At 37.8% G+C, this 20,863-nt stretch overlaps 1 protein-coding gene across 1 annotated transcript; it reads right to left on the reverse strand.

The window, feature by feature from the left end:
• Positions 1-17,604: 17,604 nt before the first annotated feature.
• Positions 17,605-19,853, reverse strand: LOC118738423 (homeobox protein bagpipe-like). Its single transcript, XM_036469357.1, has 3 exons — positions 19,095-19,853; positions 18,364-18,854; positions 17,605-18,227 (listed from the first exon to the last, which is right to left on the reverse strand). Exons 1-3 carry the CDS (start codon positions 19,720-19,722, stop codon positions 17,757-17,759), a joined length of 1,590 nt encoding a protein of 529 aa, XP_036325250.1. The 5' UTR covers positions 19,723-19,853; the 3' UTR covers positions 17,605-17,756.
• Positions 19,854-20,863: the final 1,010 nt, after the last annotated feature.

A 20,863-nucleotide genomic window follows, 5' to 3' on the forward strand; every position in this document is an offset into this window, starting at 1 on the left:
TGCCAAAAAAGGTGTAATTCTCTTTAATTCTTCCCATTTAGCATTCAAACTAGAAACACATTCCTAATACAAAAGTCCAATGCCAAAGTAAGATAAACCAGTAGCATAAGCTATAGGAATCTGAAAATTTTATTTTTACAGACATTGACAAATACTTAGAAAATTTTAGTTGAGAAAAAGAAGGACGTACAAACGATTGTATTGAAATATTTCTATTTTTCAGGAGTGCCATTTTGGCACTTTGTGCCAAATTGAAAAATTTGAAGTAAGGTAGGGCGTAAAATGGCACCGTTTGAGCCAAGTTGGCAGCCCTGCTCATGAGACGGTGAGAATGAGAGTGAATTCCTATTCTCATGAGAACTATTCTAATCATTTCCGGAACCTTGGGTACAAACTTTCAGTTCAATTAAGTATTTGGATGTGTATTAGGGAGGTCCAAAAATGCATGTGAAAAGGTAAAGTCGGAATTTTTCTGCTCTCACCCCCTAGGATTGTTCGATACCGTATAAATGTACCCCTATATTTTTTATTAAAAAGTCTTTAGAGGTCGCTCAAAGTTTTCTATGTATTTATATGGGTATAAAACCACTTTTCATAAAAATGGTATAGAATTCTTAAAAACAATATTTTTCAGTCTGAAAGGTTTGTTCTTTTCAGGAGATTCCCAAAAATAATACCACATTATTTATTTAACCATTTTTTTCATAGTAACTATATTTTATAGGTATTGAGTATTATTACTGGAAGTCTCCTGAAGAGAACCACAAAAAATATTGATTTTTAAGAATTCCATATCATTTCTACGAAAAGTTCTTTTCCCCGTATAAAATACATGAAAAACTTTGAACGCTTTGAGCGATGTCAAAATATTTTTTATTTCAAAATAAAAAATAGGGGTATATTTTTTCGATATAGAACAATCCTAGGGGTGATAGCATTAAAATTCCGACTTTGCTTATTTTGGACCACCCTAATGCACATATATACAAACGGGCGTTTACACATGCATACATCTACGCAATCCATTAGATACATGATTAACTAATAAATTTTTATGTAACAAACTCATTGATGGCTCATTAAACTAAGCATTCCTCACAAGTGCATGGCACATACCCTCAAACGTGCACAGGAAGCCCAAAAAGGAAATGGGGCAAGGCAGGAGGCAGGTGAACCGCGCAGCCATTTACCGCAATTTGGCGCAATTGAAATGAACTCAATTAAATTGAAAATAATGGGTGTGCCGATTTACGAAAAAAATAAATCCAATGCCACCAGTTCACAAGCCTGTTGATGTAGTTTCTTTTTTTCACAATTCCATAGCGATTTTTGACTTTGCTACCAAATTTTTCATCATCTACCCATCTACAATTTTTCTTAGTTAAGCACAGAAGAACGCTGAACGCGAATTTATTCACCTGGGTGGCTACTCAACGAGCTAACCACACGGCAATCAAACACCGTCAACCCCACCTGCGCAGTACTCGAGCTCGTTTAAGGATTACGTCGCCAGGCACATAAATTCGTATGCATGTAAATGTGTGTGTATGTATGTGCAAAACAGTTCATACACATCCAAACTAAAAAAAAATATTTACAAACACATGCAGCACATTTTTATCAGAGCAATTTCCAATTTCCTTTTTGCTGAAGCACATCGCAAGAGCAAATTACATACCAACTCGGCAATCATCTTCCATAGTTACCTCACTTCTACACTCCCAACACCGTAATGCCTTAGAAATTGTCTTGCCGCTGTGACAATTTTTAGTGTCAACGTAAATGTCAAGAAAAAAAAAGAAAATAAATAAATGAATTAAAGAATGTCGCACGTTCTTGATTGGCCTTCTTCTTCTTCGGATTCGATGTCGACGTTTACTTTTTTTCACGTACATACATACTTTGCTTTATAAGCTTTTTGTTGTAATTTTTGCTTTTTCGCCCATTTTTCTCTCCTTGAGTTTTCTGAAAAGTCCGAAAGGGCGCAATTTAGTGGCAATTTAACTGCTTCAATTACGACTGCTCCAGCATTATAATCGGCGCTTCTATACAAAATTCCAAAGACTTTCAATTGCATCTTGAATGCTCACTCAAGAAGTTGGTTGCCACGCATACTCTTGTACTACATATGTATGTATGTATGTATATTCGTAAAGGTAATGTTTGGCTGTGTGTGATTTCGTGTATGCTCGTGTGCGTGAAAATGAATGGTCATTATGCTTTTGTCAGAAGTGAAATTGAATTGACACAAAGAAAGAAAAACAGCAACAGCAACTATTAACTGCAGCCCCTTTCACGTTCCCGCCGCAAAAGAAATGAAAAGGATTTCTAATGAACAGTCGCTGCCCATCGAGCGTGTAAAGGACATTCTTTAAAAGAATAATGATGAAATTATACATGAGTGTCTTCATTTACTGCTTTTTACCTTTATCCCTGCTTTTTACCTTTTTCCCTGCTTTTTTCTCTTGCTCTAAGCAATTATTGTTGCTTGAGCAAGTAGGCGTTGATTGACAATTTAATAAAATAATATTATCTAATAATTTAAATCCGAAATTTCGTCCCATTGGCCTTGGTGTATGTATAAGTTTATTTGAACTCGCCAGGGGGGCGGTGAAATCGAGGTGCATATCGTACCGTTCCTGCAGACTGAATGGCCCTACGTTGGTGTGTCTTTCAACGGCGCCGTCTGGTTTTATTTAGTCTCGTGTGACCTATCTCTTCCCCCTTACTAAAAAAAAAAAACACAAGCAAATCTCTGTGCCCTCAAACACTGGGCAACAGTCGGTAGTCTGAGAGGTGCAGTCGATGCCCAACGAGATTGTTGAACAAATGGCGATCGCAGCAGACGAACTGGGTCCAAACCCAAATAGCTCAACCTTCTCGGGATACTGTAAAGGACGAAATGGACTTTGGTCCAAACGGCCTTCTCAGCAACCTGGTGGCCATGGATTTCGATATTGCCAACATGGGCTCTGGTTCAAATGGCAATGACATGCAAATACCTACAGACGAAGAGAAAGCGCTCTGATCGTCACAACCAGAATAGGCTAGTACTCCTAAAGGAAAAATATCTGGAGCAGGTAAAAAGCGCTACAATTTCTACCTCGCCTGAGGAGTCAGCGAAAGCGAAAACAAACGACTGGCCATTCTTCCGAAGGCAAAAGGAAAGGTCGAGTTGACGTTACTGATTGATACTAAGATGTGGGAAACTCTCTCAAAAGGAAACCAGGTCCAGTAGACAAAAAAAAAACCATATGTGACCCACGGAACCTAGGGCCAAGGCAACCTTTGTCGAGGTGGCAAAGGCGCCGACCTGCCAGGCGGACATGGGTAATGGGGTTACGTTAGAAAAAAAATTCTTTGGTCCTTAAACAGGCCATTCAGACGGCCATCCTGGAAGAGGAGAGATGATAGCGACATGGCTCTGTGAAACCCAAATTTAGCGGTTGAACCTTCCGTCCGGTATGAATTTCAATTGGCTTCGGATACGCTGATATGCTGGAGGGGCCAGGTATTCCCAACCCTTGAACGCTGGAAGAGCGCAGAAATTGTGGAAATTAATGCCACTGATGTGCCCAAACTCCTGAGCCACCAATGACTCTAGTGGACAGTATTCTTGGCCTTGTTGAGGGCCAGAACGAGGTGTTGCGGGTCGTTAGCTGAAAAGTGCTCAACAGGGTACAGAAAGGACCCACCATTGAACTCACTTTAGCGGTCGACCCACACTCAGCGGAGACACTTGGTAGGCTGCGATACTTAGTCAGCTATGGCTATGGCAGGGTGGGTATCCATAAAAGAGGGAAGACAACTGAATCGTTACACCCGTAGAGTACCGCACCTGCTAAATCCAGTCCTTTTTCCTCTACTACGCAAAGGATTAACACCGAAGAGGACCTTGTTGCTCGAAGAACGCAGTGCGGGCAGAGGACGCATGGAGACTCCATGTTATCACTTGGGAAAAATCACCCAAATTAACGAATTCGTCTTACAGTACGAACGTTAAACCCGTTCTTACATATGCGGCACTGGCCTGGTGGCAAAAAACAAAGCAAGTAAGTGCGGCTATCGCCTTGAGCAAGCTACACAGCTTGATCTGCGTGGTCATCACAGGAGCTAGGTGCACCTGTCCAACGGATGCCCTTGGTGTGATTACAGGCATTCCTCCTTTGTCTATTCTGACTGAAAAGGAGACCTGCTGTAGCGGTCTACGACTGCCCAATGTAATCAGCATGAAAAGTGAGGATCTTTGGGGGCACTTGGAGATTATCAAGCAATTTCAGGATGATCGCGCTATCAAGTTCTCTTGATGCTACCGAAATTACCCTTTGACAAGCCCTACAAGTTCAAAATTCCTGAAAGGGACTGCTGTGAAGTGATAATATCTGTAATAAACAAAGGGTCCCAAGTACGGTATAGCGATGGATCGAAGATGGACGACGGAAGTACTGGGACAGGCATGCTTGGACCAAGATTCCTGAAAAGTCTGCCAATGGGCTCTTATCAAACCATATTCCAGGCGGAAATCTTCGCTGTTGAAATCGGTGCTCGAGAATTTCTTCGCAGAAGGACAAACGAGGCCAGAATAAATATTATGTCGGATAGTCAGACGGCACTTAAGGCCTTAGACTCATTTAGAAGGACATTGGAGAGTTGTAAAACTCTTCTGAATAGCCTAGAGTACAAAATAGAGTGACGCTGTGCTGGATCCCTGGGCATAAACGTTGAGCTCAAATGCGCATGCATGGTCCTGAACCTTTTGCGGCACATCTGAAAGATACACTGCGGAACTCAAGGCGAATTTGTACAAGGTGGTGTTGATGGCGAATTTAGATTTTTGAATTCGCCTTGTTTACAACAAACACATCATTTTGACATTAGGAAGTACCGCGGCGAAAATCTAAATTCGCCATCAACACCACCTTGTATAAATTCGCCTTGGCAGAACTGCTTAAATACGAGTTGGGAAGAATCTCAGATTGCTGTCCCCCAGCGGAAGTCAAAGGGAATGAGACAATCAAAGAAATTCATAACTGCTTGCAGGAGAAAATGAGAAAGACTCCTTGAACTTTACCGGGAGCTTTTTAGAACTCTTACATGCTACCTGACAGGACCTGCAAGTTGAGGCTTTCTCTAATAATAATACAGCTAAGCATATTAAGCGCTATGTATACATCTGAAAAAATATGGCGAGTGAATTAGTTGGCAAACAACTTTCACAAAAGGCGCATAAACACAACTAAAACCTACAAAGTTTAAAAATTGCAAGATTGCATAAAGTGTTATTTTTTTACTAATTTGTTTGGCAACTAAATGATAATAACGCCAGCAATTCTCTTCACAAAAATTTATTTATCACAACATTAAATTATAAACATATGGGATATATAGTACCTATTCATATACATATTTAAGTACATATTTATATATGTATATACTATACGTACACAAGCACATATGTTTGTATGCATATACGTATATGTATATGTATAAACATATTTTACTTAAAAAGAATCCTTATTAGCATTCAGCGATGATAGACAATAAGTTGGCATTCCGATTAGTATAAACTATACTAGTATCAACACAAACAACAGCCAGTAGCCACCAACAACCTATGTATGCGCACACACAGCTAGTTGTAGGTATTCAACTAGTGCCGCTATTTATGCATGCCACATGCGGTAGTTGCAGCAAGTGCAATTGCTTATTTTTCCAATTACGTGTGTATGTATGTATGTATGTATATTTACATATCTGTGCATTTGTTTACACCAGCTAGCAGCCACATAATAAAGCGCCGCAGCGGAGCTCTTCACATTTCGTTCGATGGTCGGACGGTGCACGTTGGCACAACATTACTACAATGTTTATTTGTTTGTTTATTTGTAATGCATTTTTTTTTTTTGTGAATGAACTTCAATTTACCACAACTTTGTCTGCAACTTCTTCACCAGCTATGTATTGACTGCATGTGTGCTAGGGACACTCAGAGCGGTACTTTAAATAGTGCATATCCACTTTTCTACAAGTTAATGTGCCACATGCGGCATTTTGCTGCTTTGTGCCGCACACCTTTTTCTTTTTCTTTTTGATGGAGCTCAACCAAGTGTGATTATCCACGAAAACAAGGAATAAGGCACTCATGCAAACATTGATCAATGGTAGAGGACATTAGACTTAAATTTACTTACTAGTAAATTCACATGAATATACACATAAATAGATACATACAGCCATGTGATTAAAGGGTGTATGTGTGTGGGGTTGTTTCGCTTAACCAAGCTGGTCTTTTGTAAACAAACTTGGACGTGTTTTTGTTTCGCCTCTTCTGACAAGAACTCCTCATTTTAATACTTAATGTGAAATTCGGAGGCCGGAAAAAGCCATCATCGTAGGACTATTCGTAAAATAAGTACATATGTACATATATGACGTACGTAGATAATTATGTACACAAACAGGAAGAGTATTTGCATATATGTACATGTATGTATGCATGTACATATTTACTTTTTCTCCATATGTAAGCACATACATACATACATACCGTAGATACATACTAGCGAAAGCCATCTTCAAAAGACTTTTCATTGAGAAACTTTGCATCAAAATCAGAGAGCGAAAGGATTGCTCAAATAAAATGAAGATTGAGAAAATTTCCCGAAATGATTGTAAATTTTAATTACTTACACATGAATAATAATTTGCATTTTAGATATCGAATTTCTATGTTTTATGCACAGTTTGCTCATACTCGTATCAATTTAATTAACTACCTCATTGCATACTAATTTTATTCTTAAACAAATTGCTAGTATTAACTCCAGCATCTATGTTTATGTACATACATACATACACTATTGCCCCAAACCGTTGAAAGATTTGTTATTATAGCTATGCTTCTACAAACAAGCGTACAGCCTCCAAAGCAATAAACAAACTATCAATTCATTCTGCCTGTAGGGATTACAGCAGTTTGCTTGCGGTTTTGGTAGGCGGAAAACAGCGGGCAACTGCTCGTAGAAAAGGCCGAAAGCGGGCGCACAAGGTAAGTACTATGTACATACATATGTACGTATATTCATGACATTTTGAGGATTTCATTTACTTGCAGTTTTCATACCCAATTTTCCTGCTAACGGCTTTTTACACTTTTTATGGAACTCCTTATGGAAGAAAATGCGCAAAACCGTTTTAAAAGAAAATTTAAAAAAATTAACGCCATTTTTCCGATCGCTTAAAACTTGCACTTTATTACACTAAAATTTAGTGGGCTACAAAACTGCTTACTCAAATAAATTCAAAAAAAAAAAAATCAAAAAAATTTTAAATTTGTAATATATTCATTTTATACTCAACTACGGTGTAACAAAATTCATAACTCAAATTATTGTAGAGTGCACCCCGTAATACTATGTATACTTAAATATTGCGCAATACTCAGATCTACTGTTGTAATTTTTTTAAATTTTTATTTTTTGAGATGGCATATTTTCAAAAACTATTTTTTTTTATCAAAAAATTTGTATATGAAAAATTTTTCAAGAAAAAAAGTTAAAAAATATTTCTTTTCATAGAGTTTTGATGTAATTTTTTTTCAAACTTTTTCCTCCTCCCGTTCTCCTGATATTTGGATTCGATTTGTTTTTGTTTTTGTGCTGTTAAAAATGTATTAATCAAGCTCAAATTTAATATTTATTTATTATTTATGTTTACCTATTTACGCTAAAAATTTTAAACAAATCAACACATGAAGTGTGAACCCCGTCCATTTCTGTTTGGAACGCCCCATATGCAGATATGTACGCAAATCTATGTTCGTTTCAATAAACGCTTAAGTTTTTAGGTTGACTTTGCTGTTTTATTAGCGTTTGTGATTTTATTTTAATTGCAAGAAATTTTTTTTTGATACATATTGGAAATTAGTGTTGTGAAGTATCGAGTACTTTTGAGGATCGCGTTCTTTGGTTTCGACACTTTTATCTTTCAGAGTACTGAGTTCTTTCTTTAAGTATACTTAAATTCGCAGATGCTTATGTGAAAAATATGACATGTACCAAAGCGATTATTGGAACAGAGTACTTCTGAGTACTGAGTACTTTCTAGTCCTTTTGTGAGTACTGAGTTCCTTGGAGTACTCAGTATCGATACTTTTAAAAATCGGGTGCTGTCGATCCTTTTGTGAATCGAATTCTGAGTACTTTTGGTATCGATACTGCCCAACACTATTGGTAATACTGAAAGAGAGTTTCGAATCATGAATCAAAGTAGTTCGGGGTCATAAATAACGCCTTCTTGGCGAGGCCTAAAAACAGCCAAAATCGAAATTTGGGCTGTTTCAAGAATCAATCTAAATAGTTTAGAAAAACAAAAAGGGTTACCATCGAAAAGTCGAACTTAGTTAAATTGAACAAAAGTGATGCATATGATATATAAAATGACAGTGTCACACGAAGGAGTTTTAAAACATCGGTTGTTGAAAATTTAAAATATTGTTGACGGGTTTGCAGAGGATTGACACCTGTTTAAAAAGTTAAATTCAGATTATTTAATTAACTGAAACTTCTTAAATGTCAAACATTATCGATAGTATGTTCAGTGAGACTTAATGAGACAAACTTATGTAGTCATAAGTGGATAGTGCCACGCCCATTTTCCCAAAATTCCATGTTAATCTTATTTCTTTTTAAAAGATTGTTGTAAGTATTAACTTTTCGTAAATTAACGTCATCAATTTTCGAAATTTACCGTTATATGAAAACTGGGCGTCATTTTTTAGCCCAACTTCAAACATTTTCTGCGCCTAAATTTGTTGTGCTAAGTACAATAACTATACCGAGTTTGATTTGGAATTTTCTTGATTAAGAAAAGGAAATTCGTGACAATGGGCCGTATGCATACTCGATTTGTTCAAATAAATGTAAATGAAAGGTATGAAATTTTATGAAAAAGCAATGCATAGAGTATGTATGACCTAAATTTGATCAAAAATCTGTGAAATTTGAGAATAAAAATGTTTGCCTCATTAAAATTACGTGTAATTTATTTTCGCTGAGTAAAGAATAATGTGCATATATACATATGTATGCATGTTTAATTGTAATAAAATGAAAGTGGAATCTTTCATCTTTGCAACATTCAAAGAATACATATTTATCATTCTCTTATTCGAGCATCTTGATTTTTCGAAATTTTTGCATTATCCACTTAAGTTTTTACACTTATAAGAGCACTTAGAAATTAGTATCATAAAAAATACAATACTTAAAAAAGAGTGAAGCACAAGTGCTGCAGAAATACGTCCTATACAGTGGAACAAATTCTCGACTCTACAGAGCAAGAACTGCACAAGATCCCATAAATAAATGAGGGGGGGAAATAGTTTCACATGTTAAGCTCTCGCCCTTAAAGATTTTTCTAAATAAAATACCCGTATCTTTTTATAAGAAAAAAGATATTCAAAACTGCCTCAAATCCCATGAAGTTGTCCTTGTATTTTATATGGGTGAAAAACACTTATTCGTAGAAATCAATATTTTTCGATCGGAAAACTCTTTTTCTCTTCAGGAGACTTCCAATAATAATACTGTATGTAATGTATTTTTAAAAAAGGGCCGCCAGGTGGCTCTGGAGTCGGGTTATTACCAAAAATCTCCAAGCGACAAAAAGTTCCGTGAATATCTGATTACATCAACCTGCTGAATAACGGTGGAAGTGAAAAGAAAAACGTTCTTTCAATTTATTTGGTTGTGCGATTAACCATGCTATGAAGCAGCAGACCATTGGAGAATTTCAAGAACTTCGTCACGGACATAATGCTTTCATTAGGTTATTTAATACAGCAATGCCTTTTGACGACCACCATAACCTTAGCAGATAAATGTTCCACTGAATATCGTGAACGTTTTCAATTTTCTTTTAACAAAAAAATTAATTTCGGCTGGGTCTGATAATTTGAAATAGAGAAAAGTTATAACGAGTTTATCTCAAAATTTTCTTTTTTGATGCAGAAATATGTATGTATTCCTAGAGCATCTAAGAATATTTCTGCATCAAAGCGAAAATTAAAAAAAAAAATTTCACGTAGGTTATTTTGGCGTTTAGGGCTCTATATAATATATATACATATTTACGTTTCGTAAAAAATATTCCCACTGTGCACTTAAGTGGCCCATCACAACCTTGACCCAAACACTTAAGACACCAAGCAGGTCGATTAATTGCGAATACTGAAATATGTACTTACTATATATACTTAGTATTATGTATGTAAGTATATATGCAGTTATGTATGTTTATATGGAACATATATGTAAGTGTATGCTTTGCTCAATTAAATTTTACTATGCAATCGTTTTGTTACAAAATTTTTACAGCATTTCTTTTTACATACGAACATGGATTTCAATTGAAAGCCAATTATATCTTAAGAACACCAATTTTATCTGATATTGCAGTACTTCATATTGAACTAAATTGAAATTTTATTGCAAATAATACTCGATGCCACTTTAAAAATGATGCAAAATTACACACACACACAAAAAATCGCTATGTCTTCTTTTTCAAAATCCCTTGTGAAATATTTTCGGGACATTGAATACCAACGCCTGTCAAAATATTAAGATTTAGAAGTCGCTCAAAGCGAATTTCTATTTTCCATATAAAACCACAGGAAAATTGATAACACTCTGGACCAAATTTCAAAAAGTTGGAGGTGATGGGACCCGGACTAACAGCATTTGATTAAGCTGGTCAAATAATGAAAAAGGATTTGGAAAAGTTGGTTACCATTTCAATTTGAAGTTGACGAAATAAGCTCCCAATGAGAACGTATAATTTAGAAACAACCGTTCGTTGGATAACAAAATGAGATACCAAATGAAAGAGCATGGCCTTCGATTGCAAAAAACCTTTATTTTTTGAGTTGGGCTGCCACCTATTTAAAACTTACTATCTTATCCTTACATAAAGTACGTAGTACGTTACGTAGTATAAAGAAAAGTCGAGATTTATTGACCACGCTAATCTCGAAAATTTCTGAACGAATTCGGACAAGATTTTGTTTAATATAATCTATATCGATAGAGGTATTATCTTAGGCATTTAGAATTTCTATGGGGTTGTCACCTGTGTAAAAAATTATAAGATCCGTTCGATGCGTTACGAAAAGTGAGATGTCAAACGAAGGGGCTTGACCTCAAGATGTTCAAGTTGACCTCAAGATGTTCATGTTGGAGTAGGGTTGCCACCTTTTTTAAATTATAAGATCTTCAACGTTCGTTGGACTAAAAAATCATGGTCCAAGTAAAAGGATATGGCCCATGGATGCGCAATAAGGTTTCATTTTTTTCTGAGTGGGCTTGCCATCTATCCAAAAATTACCACCTTACATGCATATAATACGTGAACAAATTTTTTGTTAATTACATCAGAATTGCACTGTTGATTCAATTTAAAAAAATGAGGTTTGGAAGGAAAGCGCTTGTCCTTCAAATTTGGAATAAGGTTTTATTTAAGGTTGCCACTTGTGCGAAAAATTATAAAATCCTCGTTGGTTTGGCCTCCAGATATTCAGTAATGTGTTTATTTTTTAGTAAGGTTTCCAGCTTTTTAAAAATTATAAGTCTTCACCATTCGTTTGACTAAAAAATGAGCTATAAATTGAACGGATATGGTCTCCGGATGTGCTGTAAACGTTTATTTGTTTTAGTGGGGTTTGCTATTTTTTTATAATTACTAGCTTACATATAATACGTGAAGGCATTTTTTGTTAATGACATCAAATTTTAACAGTTCATTCAATTATAAAAATTAGATGTCTTATGAAAGAGCTTGGCCTCCACATGCGCAATAAGGTTTTATGTTTTTGAATAGAGTTGCCGCCTGTCTAAAAGTTATAAGATTCACACTGTTTATTTTTTGATTAGGGTTGCAATCTGCTTTCTCCAAATGCATATATGTACATACTTACATACCTACATATTCATACGAAGCCGGCTATTATACTATTTATATAAGTACATACATATATGTATGTATTTAGGTAAATAACTTTATATAGTATGTTTGAGCATCTGTTGACCGCATGTATCACTCAGATCATGATTGATTTCTTTATAAAAATTGCTGCCATTTTAATTAATAATTTAGCTCGATTCGATCATCAGTTCCATATTCGCTTTAAGTGATTTGCTCTAATTCAACTACAAGTACCTAAGTGCACATTCGTACATACATACATATATACATACACACAAATATGTACAATGTACACATATGTTTGCAGATAAGAACATCCTTGCATTGAACGGACCGCTTGCAATTCGCAACTGGCAAAAGTACAAGTACGCACTCATTACTTTGTTGGAATGCATGGCAATGCGGCTATTTAGCGTAACTTATGACCGTATTAGCGCACTTGTAGAAATTTCTTTAGCTCAGAAATCGAAAAATTTACATAAGCACAGCAAAAAAAATACTAGCATCTATCCACAAGAATACTAAATAAATAGCATGAGCATTGCTTAGTAATTAGTTCGTACTATTCGTACAGATGTATCGATTAAAGATGAAATTTAATTTATAACTATTACGATATTTATGGATTTAAATGGAAAAATAGCGAGTGCAAAGCTACAAATTTTCTTCAAGTACTTACATAGATTGAAGAATATAATAACATAAGTAACGCGGCGATTTTACTGTAGTTACACAAATGCTTATACACAACACAACATCTGTTTATTCGTATTCGTAATTTATACACAGACTGAGAAAAAATACGATTGCGCACCCACAACTTCCGCTTCTTATTAGCTAATTACTTTTCTTCTGTTTACTATTAGCACCTCTAGCGATTACCATAAAATTGCTATATGCATTGCACATACATAGATATAGGTATAAATATGTATGAAGGTACACACTCAATACCAAAACTATAGGCCTCCTACTGTCCTCAGCAAGCGTTGGAGTGCGCGATAATTCCTGTGAGAAAAATAGTTTTCCTCTTCTGACTGTTACTTATGTTATTTACTTAGATACATATGTAAGTACTTATGTGACTATTCTAAGCATGTGACTAACTGGTCAGACTATTTTGACAAGTTTAAGCGATTTTGTCGTCTTAAAGTGTGTCTCAGAGCTAAAGCGTGTCCCGCCAAGTACAAGTGCATTGTGGCTTGCTGTCTAATACTCATCATGTGTGGCCACACGCTGCACTGGAATTTTATTTCTGAGGAATAGTTCAGAAAATTTGAATGATTTTGATTAAAAATATTTGCAACCATTTCATTGCATACTAAGTATTTATACAAAGAGCAGCTTGCAAAGGCGCTACAGAAGCAATTCGTCGTGTCCTTCGGATGCGCTTAATGTGATCCTGCATCAACTGCCCATAGAACTCCTTATCCGCGAAACCGTTGCGTCCTCGGCAGTAAGACTCAAAGAGTCAGGCTGCTGGAGCGTGCTGCGGCAGGGTAATAGTGGTATTCTTGACAAGCTTATATACATCCTACAACAGATTTCAAGAAAAACTTTCAGGTAAAGGATAGTCGAGGAGAGTTGCACTGAAATCTATACTGAAGGGTCTAAAATGGATTGCGGTGTGCGTGCGGAGGTGTTCTCTGTAATGCTTAATGTCTCTCTCTCTCGTTCCGACTACCTAACTTTCGCGTTTCAAAATGGTGCTATCAGCACTAATTGGGTCCTGAGTATAAGCTCAGGCGAAACTTCTACCCACCCACCATTTAATTAATAACTAGAAAATAATAAAACGAAAACTTGCTACAAAGCAAGTTATGATATGTTCAAAGCCTTTTATTAAGATTGGTGAATAATGCTTGTACTAATATAAATCAAATACAAGCTAGTGACTTGAAAAATGGTCGGCTTATAGGTCCATACAATAAGGTTGTTAAGAAAGAAGCTAAAGTTCGGCAGGCAGCTATTAACTATACCTGAAAATTGATTAAATATACATAGGGGTTTGCAGTTAGCGCGGGTCGATTTTGGCGCTTTCTGGCGCCGATTTGTTTTCGTCTGTCTGGCCTATAATTTAGTTTTCCGTCACTGATGCCTAATTCACCATGGTAGCACAAATCGGACGGCATTATGTATATTCCACATGTACGATTTGAGAGTGTGGTTATCTCGCAGATTTGGCCATAAAGATCGTGCCATTTGACGCCGCTAGAATTTTTCTTTAAGGGTTTCGCAAAGTCACAGGTCAATATCAATAAGCCGCAAGCGACCGTTACCCTTAAAGCCCACACAACCCAGGCCATCGCTCAAATTCAGGCGGATCTATGCGGCAGAGTTATTGAAAACTGAACTATTCGGACCCGTGCCTTCATAAGAAATCCTGGCGGACATATGTCAATACATAACGGAATTCTTGGGAAAAGCATTTTCGTTAATACCCCACACCCAGCTTATTTTATTCCAGCATCTACCCGTCTTTATTGGAAACCCATGTATGGGCCGAGACGTTTAAACCTTCGCCTTGCGAAAACACGACAGCTAAGAATAAAGTAATGCGATGATGGCGCCTTGTTATCCTCCAGCGAAATGTTCGTTCACAATTAGTTCACACAGCTCAGTACCGGGATTTTGAAGTATTCCTAATCGACCGAGTGTGTAGTTCGGTATTCACTGACCAGTTTCAGACGCAACATAAACGATCATAAAACTCTGATTGCCGCTTTGCTTTCAGAGTAGATACATATTTACCTTTCTAATTGGAATTTCACTAGCATGTACCCAGTCAACTGCCTTCTTTATTGCATAAATTCAAAAGCATAAACATGAAATTAAAGGAAAGTTCCCGGAAGTACACATTTTCTCTAATTCTACCATCCAACATCCAGCTAGCATCAATAGACACCAATCCCTTTTTTCAAGTATGAAGTCCGTGGTCTTGGTCGCCGCTGCTGCTGCTGCCTATGCAGTCTTCTTGTTCTCGGTCTGCAATACGCCTTATCACTTCTATTTGCGGCAATCTATGCTGTATTTTTCTAACAACGTTACATTCTACATGCGAGGTGTTTTGGTCCTCCAGCATCTCGTCTATTATATTTTTGGGTGTTTGGTAGACCATCGTTTGCTTAGAAAACTGCGGCTTCTTTTAGTTTGTTTTTTGTTCACGGAACACCCTCACGCCGATCCCAGATATGTTCTTATACTGGTCTACAGACGGATCACGAATGCAAGATGGAGTAATTGCGGACTTTATGAGCCCGGCGATGAACTTCTATTGCAATTGGCAGATGGCTCTCAGCTTTTTAAAGCTGAGGTGCTACCTGCGAAACATTGGCACCTCCACAAGTTTTTAAATGCGCTTTCTTAGTTTTTTTTCAGGCAGCCAGCGGCCATCAAGTGCCCTCAAATCCAACCTTGCAAAGGAGTGCATTGATAATCTTAAACTCTTGGCAGCGAGAATCAAGTTGACACTGTACTTTATTGCCGATATCAACATAAATCTTTGCAATGCAAACAAAAAATATGTTTTCGAAGATCTTCAAGTTTGAATGAAAATTTTATTATTTTAAACTATTTTTAAGGTCAGTTTACAATGTGTTTTTTACATAAGTCTCTTACAATACAATAAATAAAAAAAATAAACCATAAAATAATAAGTTTTTTTACAATACACAAGAATTGGAAATATTATATTCATTTATGAAAAGAAAATTTACTGTGCTAATATTTCCAATTTTTGTGTATTGTAAAAAACGTATTATTTTATCGTTTATAAAAATTAAATTTACAAAAAAATTTACTACGTTAGTGGTCGCATGGGGTCCGCGCTCAAGAGAATAACGACACATTTGAGGACGCCGATGTTCTGGCCGTAACGAATTTACTTACCCCGCGGAGAGTTAAGAAGCTGGAAAGAGCGCGAGCACGCTCCAAGCAATCTAAGACATTTTTTTTATTTCAACTTGAAATGGCCCTGTTTAGGGTTAATCCTGAGACACCTTTAAATTAATGAAAATTAAAAAAACCACAACATGAAATTAAGGGTTGTTTATATTTAAGTACCACCACTTTTTGCATTATATTTGCTTCTTTTCGCTTGCTTTGTATTACTTTCAACTTAATAAAAAGAGTATTCGACAAAATAATCAGCGATTAACTTTCTAAATGAAAATAAAGTCGGCAGAATTTTTTAATTTAATGTAACACGCCAAAATATCAAATGTTTTTTTCGGCGAGGAATCCACCTGGCTAAAAAATGGAAAAGTCTGGTTTTCTTAGAGTATTTTCGGCCTAATTGAGACGCCATGTTGAATTTCTGAAAAGGCCACAATGTTTTCAATTAGGAACATCTATGCGAAAGTTTTAAGACCTTAATCTTAAACCAAAAAACTGGCCATCGTACTGTACCGGTTGACGTGGAACATCCCATTAAAATTAAAATAAACCATTTGGTACATTGGGACGGTTTTTATTATTTTTCAACAATTTCTACTGAAAATAAGCACTGTGTCTGGCTCAAGAAAACCACGCGACAAAAACGTGCCGAAAAACTTTACCCAGCGATGGAGGGGAAATGAATTTTACGCCGCTTCCCTTACATATGTAGCTATGTTCAGCACGTTTACGCGTCGCCAAAAAAATGTCCGCATAAAAGTAGCGGAGAATGAAATTCTCTACACCTTTCACATTTAAATATGCCAAGTAATTTCAACAAAAATTGTTAGAAAATGGCGAAAACCATCGCAGTGTACCAATTTTTCGCACTTTTTGCTATTTACAATCAAACTTTTTTTTCTTAAAAGCCGTAATTACAAAAAATGTGGGATATTATATTCTCTACAACTTTGTATATAACTTTTTTTACGAAATATGCAAAATTGGCTTGCAAATCGCGAAAAGCCCAAAAAAAAACCTTACATCCAAGATGACGGAATGTTCCCATATGAAATTTAGGGACAAGACTGTGAATCCATATTCTACGTGCCAAACAGAAATAAACTGCGTCGAAAGTTATGAACTTCAAATATTTTTTTATTTTTTTATTTTAAGGTACAATTGGAGCCTACGGAAATTTTTTGTTTTGACTACCGATAGACAATTTAACAGGCCAGATTTTTGTTTTTGTACGAATCGAGAATTAGACATTTTTGAATTTAAAATGTATGAAAACAAGAATACGGCTCTAAATTTCACAACACAAAAAAAACCTCGAGAAAAAATTTAAGCTCATACAAACGTTATAGATTTTTGAACACTCACACCCCTAAACAAGTACACCGTGCGACGCTCCAGCTCTGAAAGTATTCAACTCGGAGCCCGCTGGTGGTAGCAGAGGAAGAGGGAGGCCCCCACTGCGATGGCATTTCAAATTGGTGTCAGTTGGCACAAAAAAGAAACTACTGGCGCGATTTGTTGAACACGGCCAAAGAATTTATGAACAGTCGAAGAGTGCACACAGAATATATGAAATATTTAACGAGCTGATTTTGTTCAAATATTTTTAACTGTTTTTATTTTTGAAATTTTTTTTTCACATGTAGCTATGTCTAATACACACTAAACTAAGCAACTGACTAAAACTAAACACTTTGCAATTACATTTTGACATACATATCTACATATTAACATATTTGTATGTAAATACACAACTAAACCGATTAAAACTTTCGCTATCACAAATTTTGTTATTGATTAAAATGGCAATTTGCTAATTTTTGTGTAACTCTTTGATATTCCACACTCGCATCAAAAATCTCTTTACTTTCTCCTTGAACTTAATCTATTTCCACATTCTCATCGCAATCCTCTGTAGTGGCAGAATGTGTCTCGGCGCCGCTTTCACCATCGCCCGCTGACATTGCTGGTGTAAATACAGCGCTAACAGCCACAACACTGCCGGGCGGTGGCGGGCTGGAACACGATCTCGATGGACTACTGCCATCTCCGCTGCCATGGGCATTCATATGAGTGGGTGACGACGAGGCTGACGAGCAATGAATATAACGCATGCCATGCTCCATTTTAGCAAAGTTCAATGCATTTTTCGTAGTATCAATACAGTTGTTGTTATTGTTGTTGCTGTTACTATAACTTCCAGCTGCTTGTGCACTAAAGTTGCCAGCAATCTGCACATTCGCCGGCTGGCTGGGTGGCGGAATGGGTTGGGGCATTTTCGCTGCTTGTGTATAGAAATAGGGAAACGGTACTTGAGGCAGTGAAACGCCCACACCGTATGCCATTTGTAGCTGCAATTCACAGAAGAACAAATGGGCATCTTTAGTTAGTGACATTTTGATAAAAAAAACAAAAAAATCGTTAAAAAAAAACAGTTTTTCATTCAAGTAACTTAAGTTTCTAATATAAAAAAAAGTTGCCGCCTACCTGATGACGATATATGTGCAACAGCGCAGGGTCAATGCCATGCGTCGGCAACATGTGCGCGTAAGCGGCTGCCGCTGCTGCAGCTGCCGCGCCACTACCATCTTCACGCACCAGCACCTGCACCGGCACACGCTTGGTGGCAGCGCTCATCAGCGCCGCTTCATGCTGCTGAATTTGCTTGCGCTTCGTTTTGTAGCGACGGTTTTGGAACCAAATCTTCACTTGCGTTTCGGTCAAGCGCAAGCTCTTTGCCATTTCTGCGCGTTCGGGACCGCTGAGGTAGCGCTGCTGCGCAAAGCGTCGCTCCAATTCGAAAACTTGTGCGTGACTGAAAGCGGCGCGCGAACGCTTCTTGCGGCTCATTGAGCCATTGAGGCTATCTGCATCGTGCAGTGAGGGCGATGTGTTGCCACCACAAGCGCTCGAGGTGGCATTAGCCGAGGCGCCGCTACCATAAAGCGACATCAATGGTGGAGGCGGTGACTCTGAATCTGTACAAGGGAAGAGGAGAAGAGAGAGAGAATTATGTAATACTTTTACTTACACACATATGTTTACAGAGTTATATAACAATAGCGCTATGGAAAATTTGTTTGCGCTAGTTTCGGAAAGTTGGACGCATTGCATTAGCGCACAAAGCGCCCTACATACAATTACACAATGTGTTTCGCCGCTTGCGCTAATGCGAAACTATCATTAAAATGCTTTTAAAACTTTTCGCTCGAACTCACCTGATTCATTATTGCTACAGCGTCGCATGTCAATGGGGCAATCGCGACCGCCAACCAAATTTCCAGCGCCAATATAGCCGAACTTTCGCGCTAAATGATAATCACTGTGATTGTTATTGTCCAACGTCGCCAGGTAGTAGGGCATATAATCGGTATTTTCACTACCACTACTAACAACACGCGTTCCGCCACTGACACCACCACCGACGCCGCTTCTACGTTCCATTGATGTTTGAGCGGAAAATTTCGCAACTGCTGCGCGCATCTCACAAATGGGACTGGGATTGTTCGACGAATTACGCGAGGAGGTATTTTCTAAAGCGGCGCCTAATTTGTAGCCATTGGTTTCGGCAGCGGCAATGTGACAACAAGAAGCGGAAATTTTCAAATCTGTTTTCACTTCGCGCCCCTTATTTTGCCGCGCTTCGGTGGCCGCTGCTGCCCCCGCGCTCAGCGCCATTTCATCGGTATCGGAAATGCGCTGTCTAATTTGTTGTTGTTGCGCTGCATTTAGTCCGCTATTATTGCGCGTTAAAATGTCATTTATTGAAAATGGTGTTGTGAGTGCTGCCTTGCTGAGACCCACCAATGCACTACCACTGCCACTGTTCTCCAAATTGGCCAACATTGCAATTTTTCATTCACCAAATTTTTCGCTTTGTTTATAGGTACTTTGGCTCAATTTCACTTTTCTAACTGTTTTATTTTACGGTTTATTCTGATTAAACACTTTTCGGTTATTTTCTACAAGTCACTTATCTTCTACTTCCCGACCTTTGACACGTCCGTTAACGTCTACGTATGCGACACCATTGAATAAACTCACCACGCACAGTTCGATTTTAAATAATTCGATCACACTTGCTAGTCAGCAGCACTCACTAGGTCGTTCGCAACCACTGTTGGCACTGCCGCCACTCGGCGTCTCGATTATGTGGCACTCGAGTGTTTTCCACCGAGTGACCCTTAAGTTATATGGTAAATAGCGTAAAATGTTCTATTTTTATGCAATGCCCAGCACTCGTTTGTATCAGGCTACAATAGCATCTCGCACTACACTGGCCCCACTTTGAGTGCTTTCTCAACTCAGTAGCTGATTCGTTGATTCGCTGTAGCGCTCATGCGCCGCACAGCGTCTCTGGCATCTTTGCTTGCGTGGCTATGGTTTGTGGCGCTTGTGCCGTTCGTGGTGGTAGTGATGGTGTTGCCAGTTGATTGGCTGTTGGCGAGCATCTTTTCTACCTCAAGTGATTTATGAGTGCAATTATTGCTGTTAGTATCCAATATACTACTTTTGTATGTACATACATATTTGTACATAGATTAATACGTGCATTCTATGTATTGTCTTTGGTCACGGTGACCAAGTGGTTAGAGGTTCGTACTTCAACCTGGTGGGACTTAGGTTCGATTTAGTTTCCGATTCTTGATCCGAGCAACCCCAGTGGGGGGGTTCGGGGATTAAACTACGTCTCACGGGGGAGGGGTGTTTTAATATGGCGCATATGTATGTATAATATGGCTTCTATGCATTAAAACACCCCCCGTGGGTCCGCCACTGACTGGCACCTACTTTAACCTCCAAAGTATTGGACTTGCCTTTTGGATATCCCAAGCTCAATTTCCTTACTTCCGTCGAACTACGATTGAGTATTACTTAGCGGGACTGTTCCCCAAACCCTTTCAAATCTGCACGGTGTGCGAATAAATTAGGCCAAATTACTTGGTGTTGAAAGTGCTCAGGTTTCTTTCAGGTCTCTCAAGTCAAC

The sequence above is a fragment of the Rhagoletis pomonella genome, unplaced genomic scaffold (assembly GCF_013731165.1).
Source record: "Rhagoletis pomonella isolate Grant_MI unplaced genomic scaffold, Rhpom_1.0 Rhpom_scaffold_00004, whole genome shotgun sequence".
Lineage (NCBI taxonomy): Eukaryota > Metazoa > Arthropoda > Insecta > Diptera > Tephritidae > Rhagoletis > Rhagoletis pomonella.